The sequence below is a fragment of the Acromyrmex echinatior genome, chromosome 1 (assembly GCF_024713525.1).
Source record: "Acromyrmex echinatior isolate Ae372 chromosome 1, ASM2471352v2, whole genome shotgun sequence".
NCBI classification, from domain to species: domain Eukaryota; kingdom Metazoa; phylum Arthropoda; class Insecta; order Hymenoptera; family Formicidae; genus Acromyrmex; species Acromyrmex echinatior.
The window spans coordinates 7,034,790-7,057,063 of NC_141852.1; the positions used below are offsets into that span (position 1 = coordinate 7,034,790).

The following is a 22,274-nucleotide window of genomic DNA, read 5'->3' on the forward strand; positions in this document are numbered from 1 at the left end:
TTGCGGATGGTCAGTGCGTCTTGTTAATGTATACAGTTACAGTGTATAAACATCCGCTAAACAGGCGTTTTCTCAGAAATATATCTCTTTATAATGAAGATATATGAATATTTATCACATCTAGACATTTATGTGTCATCTATATTCATAAGGAGTAAAGAACTAAACACTAACATACATAATATATATCGTGTATTTCGGATATACACTAATACTTATTCTGTGTCTTAATAGTAATACTTAGCAATCGAATGCTAACAGTTTATTACTCAACACGTTGTTACCTTTTCTGTAGTACCATAAATTGTACTACGTGTTTCGTCAGACTCGTATATTTACGTAATCTTTAGGGAAACCTTCTTGGAATATACAACACGTTGATTATAATTTGATACGAATACTAAATTCGAAGTACACACAGTGTACACATCGTCTCGTTGTTAATAAAGTTATTTTCGCTATCGTGAAGAGATTAACATTTCAGTCACGGAATCTTGTGCTTCTTTCCCCCGCAAATCACTTCGATCATATTACGCGGATTTAAATATACAATGTGTAACATAGTGTTAGACGTCACGACGCGAATAGCCTTTCGATTGTAGTGGATATTATATTTGTCAAGATCGTCCTTCGCGCGTAATCCACACTTTCAACAGTGCCTTCGGTATAATAAATATTCGAGCATAATCACATTAGCTATACTAAAAAAAAAAAAAATGTAAATTTTATTAAATATTTATGTAAATAGTACTAATTAAATATTTACTAAATGTAAATATTTTGTTAGTTCTAAATGCAATATACGTAATTTATTTTTGGTACAAGAATCATTGATTTGATTTAACTATATCATTTTTCTCATTGAAAAAATATATTTATTTATTGTAAGTAAATGTTCAGTAATATTAATAAAAATATGTATAAAGATAAAGCAAATTATTTTTAATGTAGAACAACGCATTGGAATCGACCGATGCGCGCGCGCGCGTATATATGTGTGTGTGTGTATGTGTGTGTGTGTTGTGTGTGTGTATGTGTGTGTGTGTGTGTGTAATTAATAATCATAATTTTTATTTATTTATTTTTCATTAATGTGTGCATGCGTATGCGTGCGTGCGTGCGTGTGTGTGTGTGTGTGTGTGTGTGTGCATGCGTGCGTGTATATATATCAATAAAAAATAAAAAAATATAAATTATAATTATTTGGAATTATTATATATAGAGTTCAATATTTTTTAAAAAAGAATAGGAAGAAATAGCCACAGTAAAAACAACTACGTGAGTGAATTTTATTTTATTGTTGCAGAGATATAAAAATCATCTGATAACTCTTCCCGAGAAGTTTACAGCCAATTACTTTTGTAATATATCATCCCTTTAACTCCCCCTTATATGTAGAATATTCAAAACAAGTAAGGACTTTTGAAAATGGAATTACACAAGATTTAAACAGGAACTAATAAAAGTCATTACGTATTATGTTAAATAATCTTGGCTAAATTTCTTACGTAACGTTATCACGTTCTTCGCAAGACGTTGAGATCGGCCATGAAGGTCTTCATCGATTGCTAAATCCTCGTTTGCGCAACATTTTTATTCCAGTACTTATTCATAACAGATTAAGTATAATACATGTGCATATCAAAATCGGATCGGTGGCACAAAGAGGATTATCCCGATTATCACTTGCGATGATAAAGACCGCGACATGCACTATTAAATTCATATTGTACCCAATTTGAGTTCTTTTTAATCTTTTCTATAGATACTATTCCCATCCAATATACCGTTAATTTGAAACAATGGAGTTAAACAATTTAACTCAAAAAAATTTAACTTAACTTTAATAAATTTATTAAATAAATTGTATTATTTTATTTTATTAAACTCCATTAAATTTAACTCAAATTTAATTTATTATTTATTAAATGCGTTATATAATATGAACGATATTTGCTTCGAAACTATTAACAAGGAAATTAATTGATTTTAACATATATGAAAGTTAAAAACGACAAAATATTTAACTCGAAGGATTGGTCTACCATTGCTCCTTTGACATCTAACAATGTGTAATGTTCGTTACGTGAGAAACCGCGGTCATCTGAGTACAGGAAGGAGAGGACCGTTTAGTATTTGTCAAACATAATCGAACAATCGGACTGACAACAGCCACTCCGTCGTCAGTTCAGGTCAATGACCGCCTGGTGAAATCCATTGATGTTGGCGAGGTGTAATTCATACTTCCTCAATGTATCATTATCGAACCCAGCGTCGGTTATACTGCGTTTGAAAGTTAATTGACTGGTGACACCGAAGGAAAAAAGCAGATATCTTAGCTCACGTCCGCGCCTGATTGAGATAACATTTTTGCACTTCTTCTCTGTGAAGTGAGCGAAGCCGACGTGACGTGACGCGAGCAAGAAGAGGCAAGATGTCGGCATTATAGATAAGGCATTACCGTGGATCGGGTGACTCGAAAACTTATAGGCGCTTATAGGCGCTTACATATTAAGAATTTGAAGCCTCTCAAGAACGTTCTTGTTACATTACGGCTTGACCTGACCCGATTTGTGGAATTATGCGACAGTATCATGCCTGTCTCAACATAGACCGGTAGGGTTTTCTGCGAAATCGAAGATATAATAAGTCTCGTAACTTATCGTTGCATAACGGAGAAGATGACGGATACGATGAATGATGATTGAACAATTTAACAGAATTAACTGTCGCTGCGATCGTAAAAATTATTTAATTTATGTTAATTAAAAGCACTACATTGGAAGAAAAAAAATTTAGTATAATAACTAAATCGAGCTCTCGATCATAATTATTTTTTAATACAAAGTGTCTTAAAAGACCACAATAGCTACACAACGAATCGTTTAGAACCTTTATTTCCAATTTATTACATATTATTTTATCATTGTAATCACAAATATCAAATACTTTTCTCTTACTGTATAATTGAGTCGATAAATTGAATAAAACGACCACTAGACATTCAATACTATACAATTATTTTGTAGAATATTGATGCCTTTAAACAATTCAAAAGAAACAGTTTGCATTCTCAATATGGCTTCCAGTCAATCAATAATATTGCAATATCAAATATTATTCAATAATATTGATCATCTAGGAATCGTTTAAGACCCACTATCGGCTTCAGAGAGTTAATGTATCAGTATAGATATTTATACACTTAAATGAAGACGTCGAGCGAGGCATCGAACTATCGCGCCAGTGGCTTATCTATTATTATTATTATTATTAATTCGCAAAGAAATAAACATTTGCGAGAGGAGCGGCCCGAAAGATCATCGTCTACCTCTCTCAAGGGCCTCTACATAAACTTCCTCTCGTCTAACAGTTACGATCTCGCATTCGCGACAACGCGATCGCACGTACGCGCTTCGTAAACACGTACGGCGCATAAATTACTCGCCCCTACGCTTTGCATACGTTACATTATATACGGCGTAAGTAAGTAAGTAAGTAAGCAAGCAAGCGTACACACATTCTCTCTGTACGCCGTCACGCATATAAACGCTCCCATCGATTGTACGATATGGCATGGCTCGCTTTCACAGATCGTAACGATCGCCGCGACTATCCGCGTCCGTCCGGTGTTGCGTGGTCAGCCACGCGCTATAATCGTATCTGGACGCGTTGGATTTCAAAGGAGTAATGGCAACGCAAGCTCTTGAATGATATTTTTAAATGATATTTTCTTAGTTTTATTATAACTTCCGTGTGTCAAAATGTAAATCCGATTCATTTCCGTGATTAGTTTTAAAATACAGTATTTATATTTATTAATGTGTACACTCGGAGAGAAATGATTGGTTGAATTAACTGAGATTCTAATGGAAAATGAATAACTCAGAATTCTGGTTAAATTTAGAATAGAATTCTAAGGAGACTTAACGAATTCTGGATCGTTCATCTTTTTGATTGGTTGAATTAACTGAGATTCTAATGGAAAATGAATAACTCAGAATTCTGGTTAAATTTAGAATAGAATTCTAGTAGACTTAACGAATTCTGGATCGTTCATTTTTTTTCAGAATTCCAATCATCAATTAATTTAATCAAATATTTGTTTACGTGCATTTACACCGAGAGAAAAATGTACTAAATTTTAATAAAGAATTCTTTGAATAATAGTAATATAACGTTGATTTATGGAAAATAAATATTTGCAGAATAAAAAGATATAGTTAAATTGAATTAATAGTTCTTACCAAATAAATATAGGTACGTTTATATTTAGTGAATATTCTATCATTATTCAAACAAATATTTGTTAAAATTTAATACATTTTTTCTTAGTGTAAATAATAAACTAAATTTGTGTGACTCAAATTGTTTAACTTTGTTTTAATCAAATTAATGATGATATTTTCTTAGTTTTAACTTCCGTGTGTCAAAATGTAAATCGATTCATTTCCGTGATTAGTTTTAAAATAAACAGTATTTATATTTATTAATGTGTACACTCGGAGAGAAATGATGGTTGGTTGAATTAACTGAGATTCTAATGGAAAATGAATAACTCAGAATTCTGGTTAAATTTAGAATAGAATTCTAGTAGACTTAACGAATTCTGGATCGTTCATTTTTTTTCAGAATTCCAATCATCAATTAATTTAATCAAATATTTGTTTACGTGCATTTACACCGAGAGAAAAATGTACTAAATTTTAATAAAGAATTCTTTGAATAATAGTAATATAACGTTGATTTATGGAAAATAAATATTTGCAGAATAAAAAGATATAGTTAAATTGAATTAATGGTTCTTACCAAATAAATATAGGTACGTTTATATTTAGTGAATATTCTATCATTATTCAAACAAATATTTGTTAAAATTTAATACATTTTTTCTTAGTGTAAATAATAAACTAAATTTGTGTGACTCAAATTGTTTAACTTTGTTTTAATCAAATTAATGATGATATTTTCTTAGTTTTAACTTCCGTGTGTCAAAATGTAAATCCGATTCATTTCCGTGATTAGTTTTAAAATAAACAGTATTTATATTTATTAATGTGTACACTCGGAGAGAAATGATGATTGGTTGAATTAACTGAGATTCTAATGGAAAATGAATAACTCAGAATTCTGGTTAAATTTAGAATAGAATTCTAGTAGACTTAACGAATTCTGGATCGTTCATTTTTTTTCAGAATTCCAATCATCAATTAATTTAATCAAATATTTGTTTACGTGCATTTACACCGAGAGAAAAATGTACTAAATTTTAATAAAGAATTCTTTGAATAATAGTAATATAACGTTGATTTATGGAAAATAAATATTTGCAGAATAAAAAGATATAGTTAAATTGAATTAATGGTTCTTACCAAATAAATATAGGTACGTTTATATTTAGTGAATATTCTATCATTATTCAAACAAATATTTGTTAAAATTTAGTACATTTTTTCTTAGTGTAAATAATAAACTAAATTTGTGTGACTCAAATTGTTTAACTTTGTTTTAATCAAATTAATGATGTGTACAAGTAGCAGCAGTGACGATCCATAGAAATGATTAAAAATGATTCAAATTGGATTTAATTTCACGGTATGAATTTAAAGGGAAGGCGCGACGCATTTTTTCTTCCCTCCTCCTCCTCTCTTCCCGCGGCTTGTATAGATCACTGCCGTCGTAAATCACGTGAATAACGGTACTACTTGTCGACTTGTTTGCCGTTGCTTCGTAACTAATGCCCTCCCACGCATCGTCGGTTATATGGTTCGACTTTCTTCACGGTTGCAAGGAGTGTTCGTCTCTTCTCTCCAACGCTCGGCGAGAAGAACACTTTTCGCGCGGCTGAGTATTTTAACGTTTAACTTTCGCACGAATTAATGCACTGCAGGAGATCTCGGAGGTATGAATACAAGGTGTGGCACATCCAGGCGTGATGCATATAGACGAACGAAAAATTTGCAATTGTTATCCTAGCCGCGAGTTGTATGTCTTTAGTTTTGAATCTCGTATTTTGTAGAGAAATTTCTGTGATACGCCTGTATGTAGTAACGTAAATATATGTATAAGTCAAAGGTCGTAATATAATAATCATCGTTGTACGTACATTATATTGACTAGAATATGTGAGGATATATATACAGGATACTAAGAGTGATATTTATAGTTGAATCTTTTATTTAGGACCATCTTAAGTACAGTCGTTAGATGTACCAGTGGATTTTATATTGAACTAAAAATACCGTTAAAAAAATGTTACAAAATGGTAATAATAACGTAAAATATACTAATTTTTGCATAAAAATAATTAAAGTTATTTATGTTATTACAATTTTGTTAATAATATTTTTTCTGATGGTCTATTTTCAAATAAAATATCGTAATATAATCTGATAATGAATCAAAGAAAGAATTATTTTTTTAATGATAAACGACTTACCTTTCAATGCGATGTAAAGAGAAGAACAAGAAAAGAGAATTTATCAGATATATCAGATAAGAACCTGATTTACGAACTAAAAAAGCAATTGGACTATATCTAATTTTTAATCTAATTCAATTGGACGTTTTAAGCAGGCGTCCTTCGAAAGAAATATTGATCGTCGATACGAGTATTGCGCGTCAAGCAGCGGAATGCATGTTATTTCCTCTAGGTAGAATTTTATATTTTTTTTATAGACTTGGATATATAAATATTGTGCGTGCGTGCGTGTGTGTGTGTGTGTGTGTGTGTGTGTGTGTGTGTGTGTGTGTGTGTGGGTGTGTGTGTGTCCCGAAAGTTTTTGCCAATTAATTACTAATAAAAAAAATAAATAAAATTGCCAAATATTGGTCTTGAATAATTTTTTACTCAAATACTATCAATTTAAAAAAAAACTGCAAGAGACAAAAATCATTTATTTTCTTCTCATAGAACTCTAAGAATTTTTTTGAAATTTTTTATCAACTTTTTAGTACTGCATTTTCTTATTTTTATCATAAAAAAATACGATATTAAAAAATTTTGAAAAAATTCTGAAAAAATTCTTTATGAGAAGAAAATAAATGATTTTTGTCTCTTGCAGCTTTTCTATAGAGTTAATAGTATTTGAGTAAAAAATTATTCAAGACCAATATTTAGCAATTTTTAGTAATTAATATCTTGTTAACTATTGCGAAAATTGCAAAATAGTAAAGGACTTTTCGATTCAGTTTAGTCTACTCTATCTACATAAAAGCGATTGGAAAAAATTTTCGGCACTCTTATATATATATATATAAGATAAATAACATAAAATACTATGCACATATAAGAAATAGTGTAAAAAGAAGAGATAAAAATTATAGTGTGTTTATGCACATACATTTTTAAAAATTAAATATAAAGAAAGATATATAATAATATTTTTTAAAAAATTGTAATATATACATATATTTAGTATTTTTTCCTATCACTTGTTCTTCTTGCACTTAAGTTAAATTACTTAACTTTTCCTAATTGATCAAAGTTATAATATATTTTTACATGACGATGTTGCTTTCTTTAATTTTCGCACTTTTGTCTGTAGTTGCTTGGAAAAGTATCTTGAAGTATGTTAAGAAAACATATTGTCAAAAGACTTATTGGCAAAATGGCAAATGTCCTCCTTCCTCGATCCGTTAGAAAGTTAGTTGTACAAATATAATATGCATGCTCGAAAGAAAAGACCCAAGAATTACCAGTCTACGCAATTTTACGCACACACGCATAATGTAACGAAACATTTATCCGAATACATAGTTCATTGTTAACTATGTAAATCGTGGGCAATAATAGTAATCGATCGTGTAAACACAATTTCTCGAGGACGTTGTGCGCGAATGCGTACCAAATCGTTTTTCAACAACAGAGTGATATTTCACACGTGACGTTTTCGCATATCCAATTGTAATTACAAGGCCACTCGGCGCGGCGGTGCAAAACATCGAGATCGCTAGGCGTTGGCCTCGTCTCAGATTGGCATCGTCTAGGAAAGTTCAGACATGAATGAATGTAGAAATAGTGTAGCGTACGCTGTAGTAGTTTTTTTCCAGTTTTCGATGTGGAAACAATCAATCTGAGATTCAACTCGCTGACAGTTCTTCCGAAGAGCAAGACTGAGACAGCGAAGTGTCAAAAGTGTTCCCCGATGAACAATAGCCCGACAATTTTCGCATTTGGTCGTTACTTTTAAGTGGACTTAATTAAGCTTCATTTGCGATATACGTGGAAGCTAACAGAGCTTCGAGCTGTTAGCCTTGACCCAGTCTCGTGTCTTCGACCAGTCTCCTCTTCCCCACTTCCACGTTCCACCACGCGCTTTAAAACTTGAACCTTAGACGACGCTTATCGAAGACGAAGATATGCAGCATAAAAATATCGGCTAATCCACGTTAGATTGTTTCCTCTTATCAATAATGATCGTGAACGAATCGATTATTAGATCTTAACGTGAGTATCTCTTTTTATATCCTCAAGTTATTCCACGTAAATATTTGAAATTGATTGTACGACAAAAATGAGGAAAAGATTGTTTAAGACACTTTTATTTGTTTACTATACGCTTTATATTGTACTTGTAATGACATATACAGGAACATTCTGTTATCTCATTCAGTATCCTCTTCACAGTAATCCCATTCGTCCTCACGAGATTGAATATTGCAACCTGGATTTCTACGTGGATTCGTAGTTACTACATCGGGTTTTTTGATACCTAGAGTGGTCAGCATTCCTGGCGGATTTATAACAGGGATTTGTGTTAATCAATGAACGCCTACGTTATATAAAAATTTTGTGAATTATTGTGACAGTGATAATACTTTGATCTCTTAAAGTTATAATTATTTGGAATAGAATGCCGTTTAAATGTGATATTTTTCATTCAACTTTACACATAACTCTTATGGAATTGTTAAATATTCACGAGAACTTAACGAACCAGAAACAAAGTGGGATAAACAAAATGATATAAACACCTGGGAGAAATAAACTGTTTATTATATCACTTATTTATCAATAAGTTGACCTACATATTTGATACATATTTGATACATATTTTCATACACATGCTTGTTGTGGAATAACCACTCAATGCTTGAATAGTTTTCAATGGAATGTTGTATTATTCTTTTAGTAGAATATCTTTCAATTGCTTATATGTAAATGATGGAGGTAATAAATGATATTGAAGGCAATAAATGATATTGGAAGAGGAAATTTTCTATTTTTCAAAATTGCCTTTCTGTTCTCCAAAACATTTTTCCTGACCAATGCCTAATTTAAATATTATTCATACATTGAAGAGCAGAAACACATTTTTTCTTCTAATATCTTTTAAGACTTTTAAACAATTAGAAGATGTTCTGCTAAAAGAATGATATGATATATTGCACTATATTAGCAATTGCTATATATTATTTAAGCATGTGTGACTCTATTCCAACAAGGATAGAATCTGTAATTAACGGTAAGCCAACTTCTATTAATAAAACAAGTAGATAGTATATTTTTTCATATTATTTTGTCTATTCTTTGTAGATTTTGAATATGTAATTATATCATTATATATTATATGCTATTTTGAGAGGCACATAGAATATTATATGCTTGAGACCTTTAAATTTTTCCATTATATTAATTTTATCCTGCTCCTCTTTCTCCTTCATCGCTGGCTTCTTTACGTTCTGATAGATCGTGTATCCGATACCGAAGACGTGATTAAATACAAATTGAGCAGTGCAGAGCACCATAACCACGAGAATGGGCAGGCAGAGACTGGTCTCGAAGTCGTCAAGAAACAAGTTCACTGATTCCGGTAGCAGGTCAGTAGACATTCTCGCGTGAAAGTCTCGTTCCCTGTAGTTTAACCTTTATATTTTGATTTTGCGATATTGAAAATAACTGTCGACCGTACGAAGATCATTATCGTCCTTTCGTCTTCATTACGTCGTGAAGCTACTCGATTTTGTAATTTTTATATGTATCTCCTCGAAAATGGACCTGTCAATTTCGTTATGAGGTCTTCGTCTCACTCTCATATGTTCGCCGTTTGATAATGTGAATTTGGCGGCAATGCAGCATGTTTTCTACAGGTATGATAAGAGAATAAATAAAACGTTAAATAGATCGTTAATTAATTAATCTTTACCGCATGAACGGTAATAAAGATATTAATTAATTGACGGATTGATGAATTTTTGTTTATTTTCTGCCGTATACACACATAAATTAATATATTTTTAATAGAAGATTAAATAAAAAATAAGCATTTTTTAAATAATGAAAGAAAATCGTTATTAAATCTAATATATTTTTATGGAAAAACGACATTTGTTAACACATTGCTTACATGGACAAGTATCACAACTCTGATAAGGAATAAAATGTACACTATAATAAAATTGCAGTACATACACCAGAAAAGTCTAAATTATATCACAGAGACAGCCTAAAGATATCTGTAGGATGATAAAAGCTTTATTTTTCATCAATATACAAAATGGGTAAAAAAAGTAATAAATAATAACATAAAACTTCTTTTTCCTTTTTTTATTTATAGATGAATGTTTATTTATAGATGAAAAAATACAATTTTAACTTTCAATAATTGCAGTAAAACAAAAACGATTTGACTGAGGAAGCCATGAGATCATATCCAACCTCGATTTCATTGAAGGGTTAAAACATTGTCCCATTCAAGATTTAAAAAATAAAATTTTTACGGAAAAGCTATTCATTTTGACACGGTTTTCTACAAAAGTATAATACTATTAATAATAATAATAATAATACTCTTATTATAATACTATTATACTATTAATAATAATAATTCTGTAGAATTGATTCCTTTCATTATTTCGAAAACTTTTATTTGTGTCACTTTTCAACGCAACGATATAATAAAACATGTTTATTTACATTGGTAACATCATCACGTCATCATTATCCATAGAAAGATTCAATTTTAATGTTGTTTGTGTATCATTGAAGAAACTGTCTTCGTTAAAGTCACCGCCCTCGATTTGTCGAAAAATCTTCGCCTCTTTCGACCGCGCAGTCATCTTCGCTATATCACTCGGGGTTGATTGAGACGGTAGAGTGATGTCAAATTCTCCCTCGGATAAGCAATAATCGTGATATTCGATCGATTGAGAAGCGTTAAAGGATGGAGAAGCCGCTACCGATGAATTTGCAGTAAAACTCGATCCTAGATTTGCTTCACAAAATTGCAATGTTATTTTTGGAGTGCTCGCCGTGAACGACGTGCAAACGTAAAATCGCGGATCGTTCAGTAAAGAAAAGTCTGGATTAGCGATCGATGGACTTCTATTGACTGTCTCTGGCAATGAAAGTGCCTTTTGATTTAGTATAACGTCATGTATCGACTCGTCTGCCTTCCGATTGTCATTTTCAATGATTTCCATCGGCTCATCTTGGACTTTGTTTTCAATCACCTTTTGTTCATCTTTATTCATCGGTACTGGTAACAAGGATACGACGTCTTCTGTCCTCGTCAAATTATTATTCGACGCAACAACAAGATTTTTTTCTTCTTCACATTTCTCTTGTTCTCTACATTCCTGCACGACGTTGGGGGATTTTACTTGAACTTGCGCAGCTCTTTTCGTTTGCTTGCTTAGATCCAATTGTTTCATGATACTTATTATATTTGCGAAAGTGAAACGATTATTTTCCAATAGTGCGCGTAGCTGAACGATTGCATTGTAACATGATTTTTCCCATGATGGAGAAGTCGTGATGGATCGAAAATTATTCTAAAAAAGTAAAATATTCGAATAATGTTTAATAATCACATGTGTTCAGTAATTTCATGAACATTTATATTTTATTTATAGACTCACATTTTGTATATTGACGGATTGTTGGGACGCGTATTCTCGCGCTTTAATTGTAACACATTTTGGTAGAGAGGATACTTCCGCTAGAGCGATCCCATAGTGATCTGTAGGTCCTCTTCCGGGATTCAATTTGTGAGTATATATTAGATGCAGATCGTTCGATTCTTCCGACTCCGCAGTTTTCGTCTCGAAACAATGGCTGAAAGGCAATAATAGAAATATCTTATTTCTATTATAGAGTAGTCCAGAATAATCACCAAATATTTCATGTGCTGATAGAGTGAACTAAACTGTCTCGAAGAAATACTATTTTGCAATTTTCGCAATAATTAACAAGGTATTAATTATTACAAATTGCTAAATATTGGCCTTGAATAACTTTTTACTCAAATACTATCAACTTTACTGAAAAACAGCAAATGACAAAAATTGTTAATTTTCTTCTCATAGAGTGTTAAGAATTTTTTTCAGAATTTTTTAGTATCACATTTTCTCATGTTGGTCAAAATAGTTGCCAATACATACAGGATGAATCGGAGTCGTTGAACCAGCTTTTTATCCTATGAGAAAATAATTGATTGCACACGTTATAATTCAATTAGGTATGAAGTCGATAATCTTTTCATAGGGTAAAAAATTCAACGACTCTGATTCACCCTCTATATAAGAAACTAAATGCAGAACTAAATAGTTGATAAAAAATTTGAAAAAATTCTTAGAGCTCTGTGATAAGAAAATCAAATAAAATTAAGTAAAAAATTATTGAAGTCTAATATTCGTCGATTTTTAGTAATTAATATCTTGATTATTACGAAAATTGCAAAATGGGAACAGGACTTTTCGACTCAGTTTAGTCCGTTCTACCAGCACAAATATTTGGTGGTTATTCTGAGACACCCTATATATATACAGGATGATTTTAACATATTTCGTCATGAGCAGATAAAGTGAATCGAATTGAGTCAAAAAGTCATCTACCATTTTGCAATTTACGCAATAGTTAACGAGAAATTAATTATTAAAAATTGCCAAATTGATCTTTAATAATTTTTTACTCAAATCAATTTTATAGAAAAACTGCAAGAGACAAAAATCATTTATTTTCTTCTCATAGAACTCTACAAATTTTTTCAGAATTTTTTATCAACTTTTTAGTACTGCATTTTCTTATTTTTACCAACATGAGAAAATACGATATTAAAAAATTCTGAAAAAATTTTCAGAACTTTATGAGAAGAAAATAAATGATTTTTGTCTCTTGCAGCTTTTCTATAAAGTTGATAGTATTTGAGTAAAAAATTCAAGACCAATATTTGGCAATTTTCAGTAATTAATATTTTGTTAACTATTGCGAAAATTGCAAAATGGTACAGGACTTTTCGACTCAGTTCGATTCGCTCTACCTGTTCATGATGAGTGATGAAATATGTTAAAATCACTCTGTATATATTAGGTGTTGGAATTAATTCGTAGCGTTTTACAAGTGATGGGAAGTACTTTCATTAATGTATTTTTTAATGCTCATGTGAAATAAATAACATTCTTTCATTAAAAAACGCTACGAATTAATTCCAACACCTAATATATATATATATATATATATATATATATATATATATCAATATATGTGTAATATGTTCCTGCACGATTTTCACATACGATGTTACATTATGATACATATTGCTCAGTGCGGTAAGATGTAAAAAGTGCGTCGCGGCGAACGTGAATGCGGTCGTCAGCGATAATTTCTCGCATATCGCCCAAGCGATGGCGGAACCCTCCTCGACTGTAGTATGCCTGCAAAGCTCGTCAAGTATGACGAGAGACTTGGGCGTGACGGATTGCAGGATGTATTGTGCCTCCTTCATCTGAAACAATCAAATCATCAGTAATTACGTTTAATCGCCGCTCTGCAAATCATCAGTACAATTAGATGTCAACAGTTTTGCATTAGAAGTACTGGTTCTTGTTAAACGTTTAAAGTCGAGTAACGTTAGGAATGGTCATAGTATCTGATCACTTTAGTGAGAAATGATTTTTATAAAAAATATTTCGAAAATAAAAGTTGTTTGGTTTAAAGAGAGACAAATAATGGTAAAATTAATATTCGAACAAAACAATTTTTTGAGCTCATGCTATTTTTTAAATGGAATTATATAATTTTCATGCATAAATGATTCTTTTATTTAATTTGCGTAAAAATCTTAAGGTGAAAATATCGAGAACTAAAATAATTTACAAAATATTTTACACTTTATTCTATATATATTTTGATGTAAAGTATAAAATATCTCGCTCACCTCGAGAACGTAGGCGGATGCATTGAGCTCGGCGTCATCGCGAGAGCTAATCCTACAAAGTATGCGATCCGCAACGCGGAACGTTGCTTTCGATGCCGGTACATAGGAACCGATCTGCAATGAGATTCGAGTAATGGGTACGAGATACCGATATGTCGGCTCATTACCTAGTTTTACGAAACGCTTTTATCAAGCAAAAATTCTATCTGGTCGAATATTATATACATACACGTGATTACGCTACAGATGGAATGATTCTTTTACAGAAATTTCAATTTTATTACATATTACATAATAATGAATATTTTATGTAATTAATGTAATGATGCAAGACAAATGCGAAGGGAGTCAATTAGTAAATGTATCATTTGTGTTACCTGCGCCATGATTTGAAGTAGAACGATCTGCTTTAAATACGTAGACTTGCCGCTCATATTCGGTCCAGTTATCAGGTGAAAATTATGCGTAATCGAAGCGTTCTGCGAGTTTCAACATAAAATAAGAAAATATCATATATTTTCTCAAGATATACAAGTTGTTTAACGTTCAACTTACCACGTCGTTAGCCACGGGAAGATCTCTGTTAAATAATTCCATAATGGGGTGTAACGAGTTTATTAATTCTAATTTCGCTCCAAATGACGGTCTCACGTATTCTGGATTAGAACTGATTTGCGCCAACGATAAAATTAAATCCAACTCCGCCACATCAGCGCTTAATTGAAATAAGCAGCCGACGTGTTGTCGAATGTCCTCCAGTAAATTGGTCAACAATCTACGAATTATTATCTGATTAATTCTTAGTACACATAGTTAGATCATTCGTGTCCATCACATTCGTTTTCTTTAAAATATTAACAGCATCTGGTTAAATAATGTATGTACTTGGTTCTATCCTTTTCTTTTTTTAATATACAATTTTATAAAGATATTAAAGATGTTATATGAAGAATCATTTAATAATTTTTGTATACTTACAAAATTAACAAAAATTAATTTAGAATATGAACGACCTATCATATATACAGTGAAGGATAAAAAAATTATCGTGCTGAGAGAAAAACTTTTGATATTTGTGATTATATAATTATAGAGGTTACCATATCAAATATAATTGTCTCAAAAATGGACTTTAAATTATAATTAAATTATAGTAATTTTAACTTTTTTTATGATAATAGTAACTATAATCATTTTTTTGTGGTAACTTCATGCACGTATATATTTATTAATAAAACTATATATATAGTTATTAACATTATAGTAACAATAAGCATATAATAATTGTGGTAACATGTAATTATAGATCAATATTTATAATCGATTCTTATAGTTAAGACTGTCTTAATTAATTACAGTTTTAAGATGTCACGAACCAATCAGAAAGTCGTATTAGTATCTTAAGAAATATACTTAAAGATGATCTTAAAATAAGAACGGCCTATGAATATCGGCCATAGACACAAATACCAAAAACTTTTCTCTCAATGTGTACACTATATAAGCGTTAATATGATGATATAAGCTTTTGCAGAGTAACTTACGTGTTACTCATCATGTAAATCTCCTCGCAAGCGTTTTTGCATTGTTTATTCAATGTTAATAGCGCCGTTGTTGTCATTGTGATGGACCTTCTGTTCTTTCGTGCCTGCATAATCACGAAAAGTAATAGAGGCTATTATTCGTTCCGCGTTGATTAGCAATAAGTTACCTGAATAAATTCCACCGGTAAGTCCGAGATTGTCATGTTTGAACCTCTTGGTATGACAACATTTATATGGTAACCCAAATTTATGCTGTATTCTAAGGATAATGGAAGCTTGTGTTTCACAGCTAACTGTTCCACCATATCTAATTTAAATAGAGTCCAAAATTTTCAGTAATTTTCGTCATTTAGAGTTTCATACGGTATTAAATATATTGTTGTAATATATTTATACTTTTCATGTCGCTGATCAACTCGCAATAAATTTGGCGAGCGACATCCAATAACTGGTTGATATCAGCTTTTATAGCGAAACACCGCTGCATACTCAAGGAAGTGCATCCCTTCACGAATCTCGCGTCCATATGTATCAGTGTTAAAATTTTATCCTTCATAACTTGAAATTCTGAGTTTCTTAAGTTCTGCAAGCATGGAACCATTGGTTGCGTGATCAACGTGAATGAATCACGAACAGATAACATTATAATATTTGCTAGAAAGCATAAACCTTTCGTGTTTTTACAAAGAACGGATGAACACCGGTCGCAAGAATCGCTTCCAATTCCGGAATGGTGTCCAGGCAGCTTTTTAAGAGTAGCGCATAATTTAAATTTCGTTCCGCATTTTGCATGTCGTTGACGTGCAGAGGTTTAATCGCCAACATCAATAAACGATCCGTACCGAACAAGCGTTGTACCACCGGCTATGAACAGACGTTATAGATATGGTAAAATTGTTGGTTTAAATGTAAAAAGTTGAAATTATTATAGCATTCATATAGTATTCATTCCAATCTTGTTCAAGATCAACCTGATTATGGGCGATCTTAAAATTCCATCCAGTTAATTCCGTTAATGAAATTACCGTACACTGCTTCAAAATCGTATTTAAGATACTGAGAAATGTGTAAGTATATGTAATACGTGTGCGTAATATTTATAGTTATAATTGCATGATAAAATAATTATGTCTATAATAATGTTTATAGTTCTACTGATTATGAAATATTGTACTTTGAATTGTACTCTAATTTTAAATATTAATATATTAAAATATCAAGATATGAATGATAAATATCTTTATATAATAAATGCAATCGCAAATATTTTCTTATGCGTACTATTTAATAATTAATAATTAATAGAGGAAAGCCCCCTATTATGAGATAGGCGCCTAATATGAGATAGCAGCGTTTCTGCTAAACTAATAAACGCTATCTATTGGTTCCACCATGAATTTATTCTTGGTGAAAAACTATTTCGTGGAAAAAATTCATTATTAGATTATGCCTATAATATATAATTGTAAAACAAGATTTTAGAATTTAGACATTTTCAAGTTTCATTGAGATGAGCATTTAAACCTTGTTTACTATTTAATAAATAAATATTTGGTAATAAATTCTTCACGTAGTGATAGAGTAAGGTCGTACTAGCAAAATACGGAATATGTTGAATTGTTTAATTACAGAAGTTAGATTTGATGATCGTAAAATCATAAGACGTGGAAATCGTAATATGAAATAATGTAATATGAGATAGGGTATTTCTCATATAAAATAATCCATGCTGCTATGTTATAGTGAAAATTGTTGCTAAAGTATAAATGTTATTGTACAATAATAAAAAAGACAACCGGAATGAACGTTGAGTGCTTATATCTGCGATGCTTGATTCCAACTACCTGAAAACGAGTTCTGGGTATAATCTATCGCATGCTCATTTTTCGTGCACACTGGCTGTGTTTGTTTGTATTTTAGAAACAGTAAATAAAGTTTTTTTTTTTTTTAATTACAATACTGATATACTTTGCGTTTTACTATCGATTTCTCGGAGATCTCATATTAGGAGCACAGTTTTTAACTTTGCGATTTGTTCACTTTTTACATTCCTTTAATTTAAAAAAAATTGGAACTTGAATTAAATTTTATGTAACGTTATCTTAAAGCTTATTAAATTCCCTTCAAAATGACCTTATTATTTTTTTGAATTCTGCCTGTAGACATCTAGCATTTATTCAAAATGAACTCGATATCTCAAATAGAGGCCTTTCCTCTAATAACTAAAAAATGTGTAAAAGAAAAAAATAGTAATATACTTGAAATAGCTATAATATAATGTATAATCGGCATGGTTAAAGAGTATAAATATATTAAAGAAATATATTGATACCAAAATTAACTAAAATAAGAACAAACTACGGATACCGCCCTAAATGTCAGTCTAAGTAAGCCACATGCGACAACCTGAAGACTAGTGCACAGAGAATAATTTGCCACTAATTCCGCTACGCAAGATTGTCGATAGGCGATTAAACACTCGTCGCACGAAGGCTGAAGAATGGAAGCGCGCAGGAGTCTTCTGCCCATGGGGGTCAAGCAGCGGTTCATCGTACCCAGCAGACTCACGATGGACTGCTTGGACTGCGAGACGACCAGTTCGAGACTTCGTGCACTCTCTATATCTGCACAATACCAATTGCAATTATCACCCTACACCCACCGTTTTCGTACGAGACTAGGATTCGAATTAATAGTTTACCGATCATTGTGGTATTCGGTGATCCTTGAAACTCTATCCTCATCGATTTCGGAGCGTAAACCATATGTTGAATGTACTCCACATATTTCAGCAATGCCGCAGCAGCAGCTAAAGCGTAATACCTACGATCGAAACAGATAGCCGCACCAATATTCATAGTTGATTATTATCTTAAGAATATCTTAAGTAATGTCTTAAAATGTTGATACAGCTCTGTGATTGGCTTATATCTTTAAAATTGTACCATCTTAAATATAAGAACCTATTATGAATAGCGGACATAATCGGCGCTTTATAATTAACTCTTTATTACTCGCGTGGAGTGTCCAGGATATTCCTGGATACTTATAAATTCGCTTAATGTATAAATACTATTTATACTGCACATTATTATATACAGCGCAAATTTCTTTTACAATTAAAAATGATTTTACATTTAACTTTATTTATAAAGACTGCATAAAATATTATTAATCTTTATTTAATGTATTTCATTTAATGTATTATTGTAAAGTATCAAAGAGCACGATGAAAATTTTAAAACATAATTGAAATATCAAAAATATTCCGCGTGCGCGAGTAATTATACGTTAAAAAAAACTAGACGAGTAATGTAGAATTAATTGGAATTAATCTTGATTAGCGTTACTTTTGCTTTACTATTAGCTCCACGGTTGAATATTCCCTGGCGCATAGAGTTCGCACGCGTTCCATACCGGTGGACTCGTTGAAGTGTATTCGCGAAATCGGCGTGATGTTGAGTGCATGAAATTTCTCTCTGATCGATCTGTACAATTTGTTCCCACGACCACGATGTTCGCACATCGTTTCCGGTATTAGTATCTTAAAAATATAACAAAAGAAAAAAATTGCATGACGAGGATATAACTCCCATGAAAAATATTATTTCTTCTATCGGATTAATGATCCCTTTAATTCATTTAATTTATTTATCTTCTAAAATTAAAAAAGCTTCATCCAAACGTGCTCACTTCTATCGGATCGACAACGTTGATTTTCGTCAGAGTATTCACATATGTTTGACAATCGCTGATCTGACAGAGAATCAAGTATGGGTATTGAAGATCTATTGCTGCCAAACCGACTTCGTTCCTGGCATCTCCTCGGCCGGCAGTTAACGCTATGAATAAGGCAGAGTAAGTTATTTGCATTATTTATTATTTTACATTCACTCACCAATCACTACGCAGGATTCCGCGTTGCTGGACGTGCCGAATGGCGTCGTAGCCGATTTCGTAGGATTAATCGAGCTAATAGATATCGAGACATTATATTTTGTAATAAAAAAATATCAGGAAAATAGGATTATACAAGGTGATTTTATAAATTGGACGTTTCTTGGATAATTGAGTTGTGTGGGCAAAAATGAAAGAAAAATAGTGTTATTTTTTTCATAGATACAAGGATGACTCTGTAGAAAAAAAATGTAGATATGTACCTTTTTTTAATGAGAAATATAACTTTTTTATATAAATCGATTTATTCTTCTATCATGTAGTAGGTATTAGGCACCGTTGAAAAATTTATGTCAAATTTAACTCATTTCATATGTTCTAAATTATTTAAATAACATAATCACATTAAATTAATACTCGAATACGTGAAAAAAATTTAACACAAAATGTTAGGACTTGAATGGTCTGTTTCTATCACAAATACGAAATATTTTTACTGTGTGAGAATAAAAATGAAATTATCTCTAAAAGCCAATAATTAACAGAGAAAAATTTTGTTTTGATATGTCAATTGACAAATATATTATGATATCTCTATTATAATTGTATTGTAATTTTTTCTCTCTTCAATTATAACATAATGTCTAAAAATATCAAGATAAAATATAATATTTTTATATATTTGTCACTGAACATATTAAAATAAAACACATTTCTTTTCTTAATAATTATTAGTTTAGATAATTATTTATCTTCAATCATATTGTGTGTGTATAAGAATACCAAGAAGTTAAAAATCATTCGTCAAGAGAAAAGAAATATTAGTTTTGACGCGTTCCTTGACAAAATTGTAGAATCAGCTTCTTTGTAAAAAGAGACTTATAGGCACGAGATTTATAGCTCACTCTACACTACGGCGAGAAGTGGTCGGCAAATAGGACGACGTAGAGACGTAGTTTTCTCTGCGATTATGCCTTGGCGTCTTTGCATTGGGATTTGCGGGTCCAGAATTCGCCGGTGGTCTCAGAAAACCCGAGTCGAATTCTACATCCGTAGAAATAGTACATCCATGACAAATCAAGTTTCGAATGGCAAGATGGAGAACGTAGCCAGATTAAAAATAAAAATGTGTTGACATTTAAAAATTGACGAAAAATTGTGATAAATATCACGGACCTCACTCAATTGACCTTTAGAAATGAAGCATGTAAATTCCCGTAACGATAATCGTTAACAATTTTGTTGAAATTTTTCTTAATTGAATTACATTTTGTCTTAATTGAACTGGAAAATGTTTTTTAATTTACGAAAAAAATATTAAGCATCAAGATCCGCTTGACTGAATAAAATCTTTTTCACTTATTTATATTAATTAAATTAATTCAATTCAAAAGGGTATTACTTCAATTAAAATATTCTCGCTTTTAATACCATTTTATAATCACTTTTTAGGATTTTTTTTTTATTATAACAGCCATAAACTTGAAATTGGTTACATTTATTCTTCGATATTTGAATGTTCTTTACAAATTTCTTCAAACATTATAAACGATTTGATATTTATTAACAAATTTATACATGTAAAAAATATTCAAATATCGAAGAATAAATGTAACAATAAATTTCAAATTTATGATTGTTATATTTAAAAAAAAAATTTCCTAAAAAAGTGATTATAAATAATACTAAAGTGAAAAGAATACTCTCTTAATTTTTCTGAATGTAAATCGGTATATCATGGAAATGAGATGTACATTAAGTTTTTAGTAGTGATATGATGCTTACGATATTTCGGAAAGATATTCGTGGCGCGTTGCGCATTCGATATTGAAACGATTCTGCCTCTCGCATAAGCACGCCGTCCTCTCGGCGGAGCGGCTTGTATCACATTCATTTTGTTCAGCGAGGAGGCGAACTGGTTCTATAGAATATTTTAAAGATCTTGCAGCTTGCCGTATAAATTTTAATAGATCTCTATGTAGTAGTACAGTATTAAACTCAAAGGTCGAAAAAATTCAGCTGCAAAGAACAACACTCTTTCGTCGCTTATTCTTTCGAGAATCACCTGAATGTATCTTCTCATAATCATGTGATAAATACAGCCAATCAAATCCTTCGAAATATCGCTTGAAGTTTAACCTGGTTTAACCTCCTATAACGCCGTGTTATTTATTTGAATTCTTATGTGTCTATATTCATATATCTATATTTTTTAAGTCTTAATTTTTTCAACATAACTAAGTAATATGTTTGTATACTATTCTTTCATAACTAAAAAGTCTGTTTATAGCGGTTTAAAAAAAAAAATCTTTCCCAACAAGAAGAAACGAAGCAAAATATCTAGGTGTAAAAGTATTCCTAAAATAAAATATTCAAAATGTAGTATATATCATTGTTTAACTTTAAACTGTTTTGTTACTTTTACTAAAAATGTTATATATATGCCACGTAATAGCTAAAGTTTTTATAGCTAAAGTTATAACAATGATTTATATACGTATACAGTGTTGTACACCATCATCCATTTACTTCCAAAGTTAAACAAAGTATAAACAAGTATAAACAAATCATTTTTTTATAATAGAATGTTAAAGAATTTAAAATTAATTATTAATTCATATTTCAAAATCAATATTTACAATGTTGCATATCTGTATGCAACTTCTTCAATTAT

The 22,274-nt window shown here is 31.1% G+C and overlaps 2 protein-coding genes and 1 long non-coding RNA gene across 3 annotated transcripts in view; 1 reads left to right on the forward strand and 2 right to left on the reverse strand.

Moving 5' to 3' along the window:
• Positions 1-2,794, forward strand: part of LOC147910904 (uncharacterized) — a 30,229-nt gene extending 27,435 nt beyond the window's left edge. Inside the window, exon 4 of the long non-coding RNA XR_015547545.1 lies at positions 1,307-2,794. This is a non-coding gene — a long non-coding RNA (uncharacterized LOC147910904). The remainder of the gene's footprint in view (positions 1-1,306) is intronic.
• Positions 2,795-8,607: 5,813 nt separating this feature from the next.
• On the reverse strand, positions 8,608-10,698 carry LOC105149760 (uncharacterized). The gene is made up of 2 exons (XM_087414928.1): positions 9,615-10,698; positions 8,608-8,732 (listed from the first exon to the last, which is right to left on the reverse strand). Exons 1-2 carry the CDS (start codon positions 9,832-9,834, stop codon positions 8,608-8,610), a joined length of 345 nt encoding a protein of 114 aa, XP_087271054.1. The 5' UTR covers positions 9,835-10,698.
• A 145-nt stretch (positions 10,699-10,843) lies between these two features.
• Positions 10,844-22,241, reverse strand: LOC105149761 (mutS protein homolog 4). Its single transcript, XM_087414925.1, has 17 exons — positions 21,386-22,241; positions 20,506-20,644; positions 19,602-19,675; positions 19,397-19,545; positions 19,054-19,247; positions 18,405-18,526; positions 18,110-18,327; positions 16,373-16,567; positions 16,100-16,286; positions 15,871-16,010; positions 15,704-15,807; positions 14,715-14,934; positions 14,537-14,638; positions 14,160-14,273; positions 13,519-13,727; positions 11,863-12,058; positions 10,844-11,775 (listed from the first exon to the last, which is right to left on the reverse strand). The coding sequence occupies exons 1-17, from the start codon at positions 21,492-21,494 to the stop codon at positions 10,915-10,917; spliced, it is 3,333 nt and encodes a 1,110-aa protein (XP_087271051.1). The 5' UTR covers positions 21,495-22,241; the 3' UTR covers positions 10,844-10,914.
• Positions 22,242-22,274: the final 33 nt, after the last annotated feature.

Excerpts from the sequence above, each read along its gene's own strand:
- LOC105149760 (XM_087414928.1), bottom strand. The coding sequence starts at position 9,834 with ATGTCTACTGACCTGCTACCGGAATCAGTGAACTTGTTTCTTGACGAC. Across the intron at positions 8,733-9,614 it reads TATAATGGAAAAATTTAAAG|GAATGCTGACCACTCTAGGT; the intron begins GTCTCAAGCATA and ends TAAATCCGCCAG.
- LOC105149761 (XM_087414925.1), bottom strand. The coding sequence starts at position 21,494 with ATGAATGTGATACAAGCCGCTCCGCCGAGAGGACGGCGTGCTTATGCG. Across the intron at positions 18,527-19,053 it reads GAGCTAATAGTAAAGCAAAA|GTATTACGCTTTAGCTGCTG; the intron begins GTAACGCTAATC and ends TTTCGATCGTAG. Across the intron at positions 16,287-16,372 it reads TCTTTGTAAAAACACGAAAG|AACTTAAGAAACTCAGAATT; the intron begins GTTTATGCTTTC and ends CCATGCTTGCAG.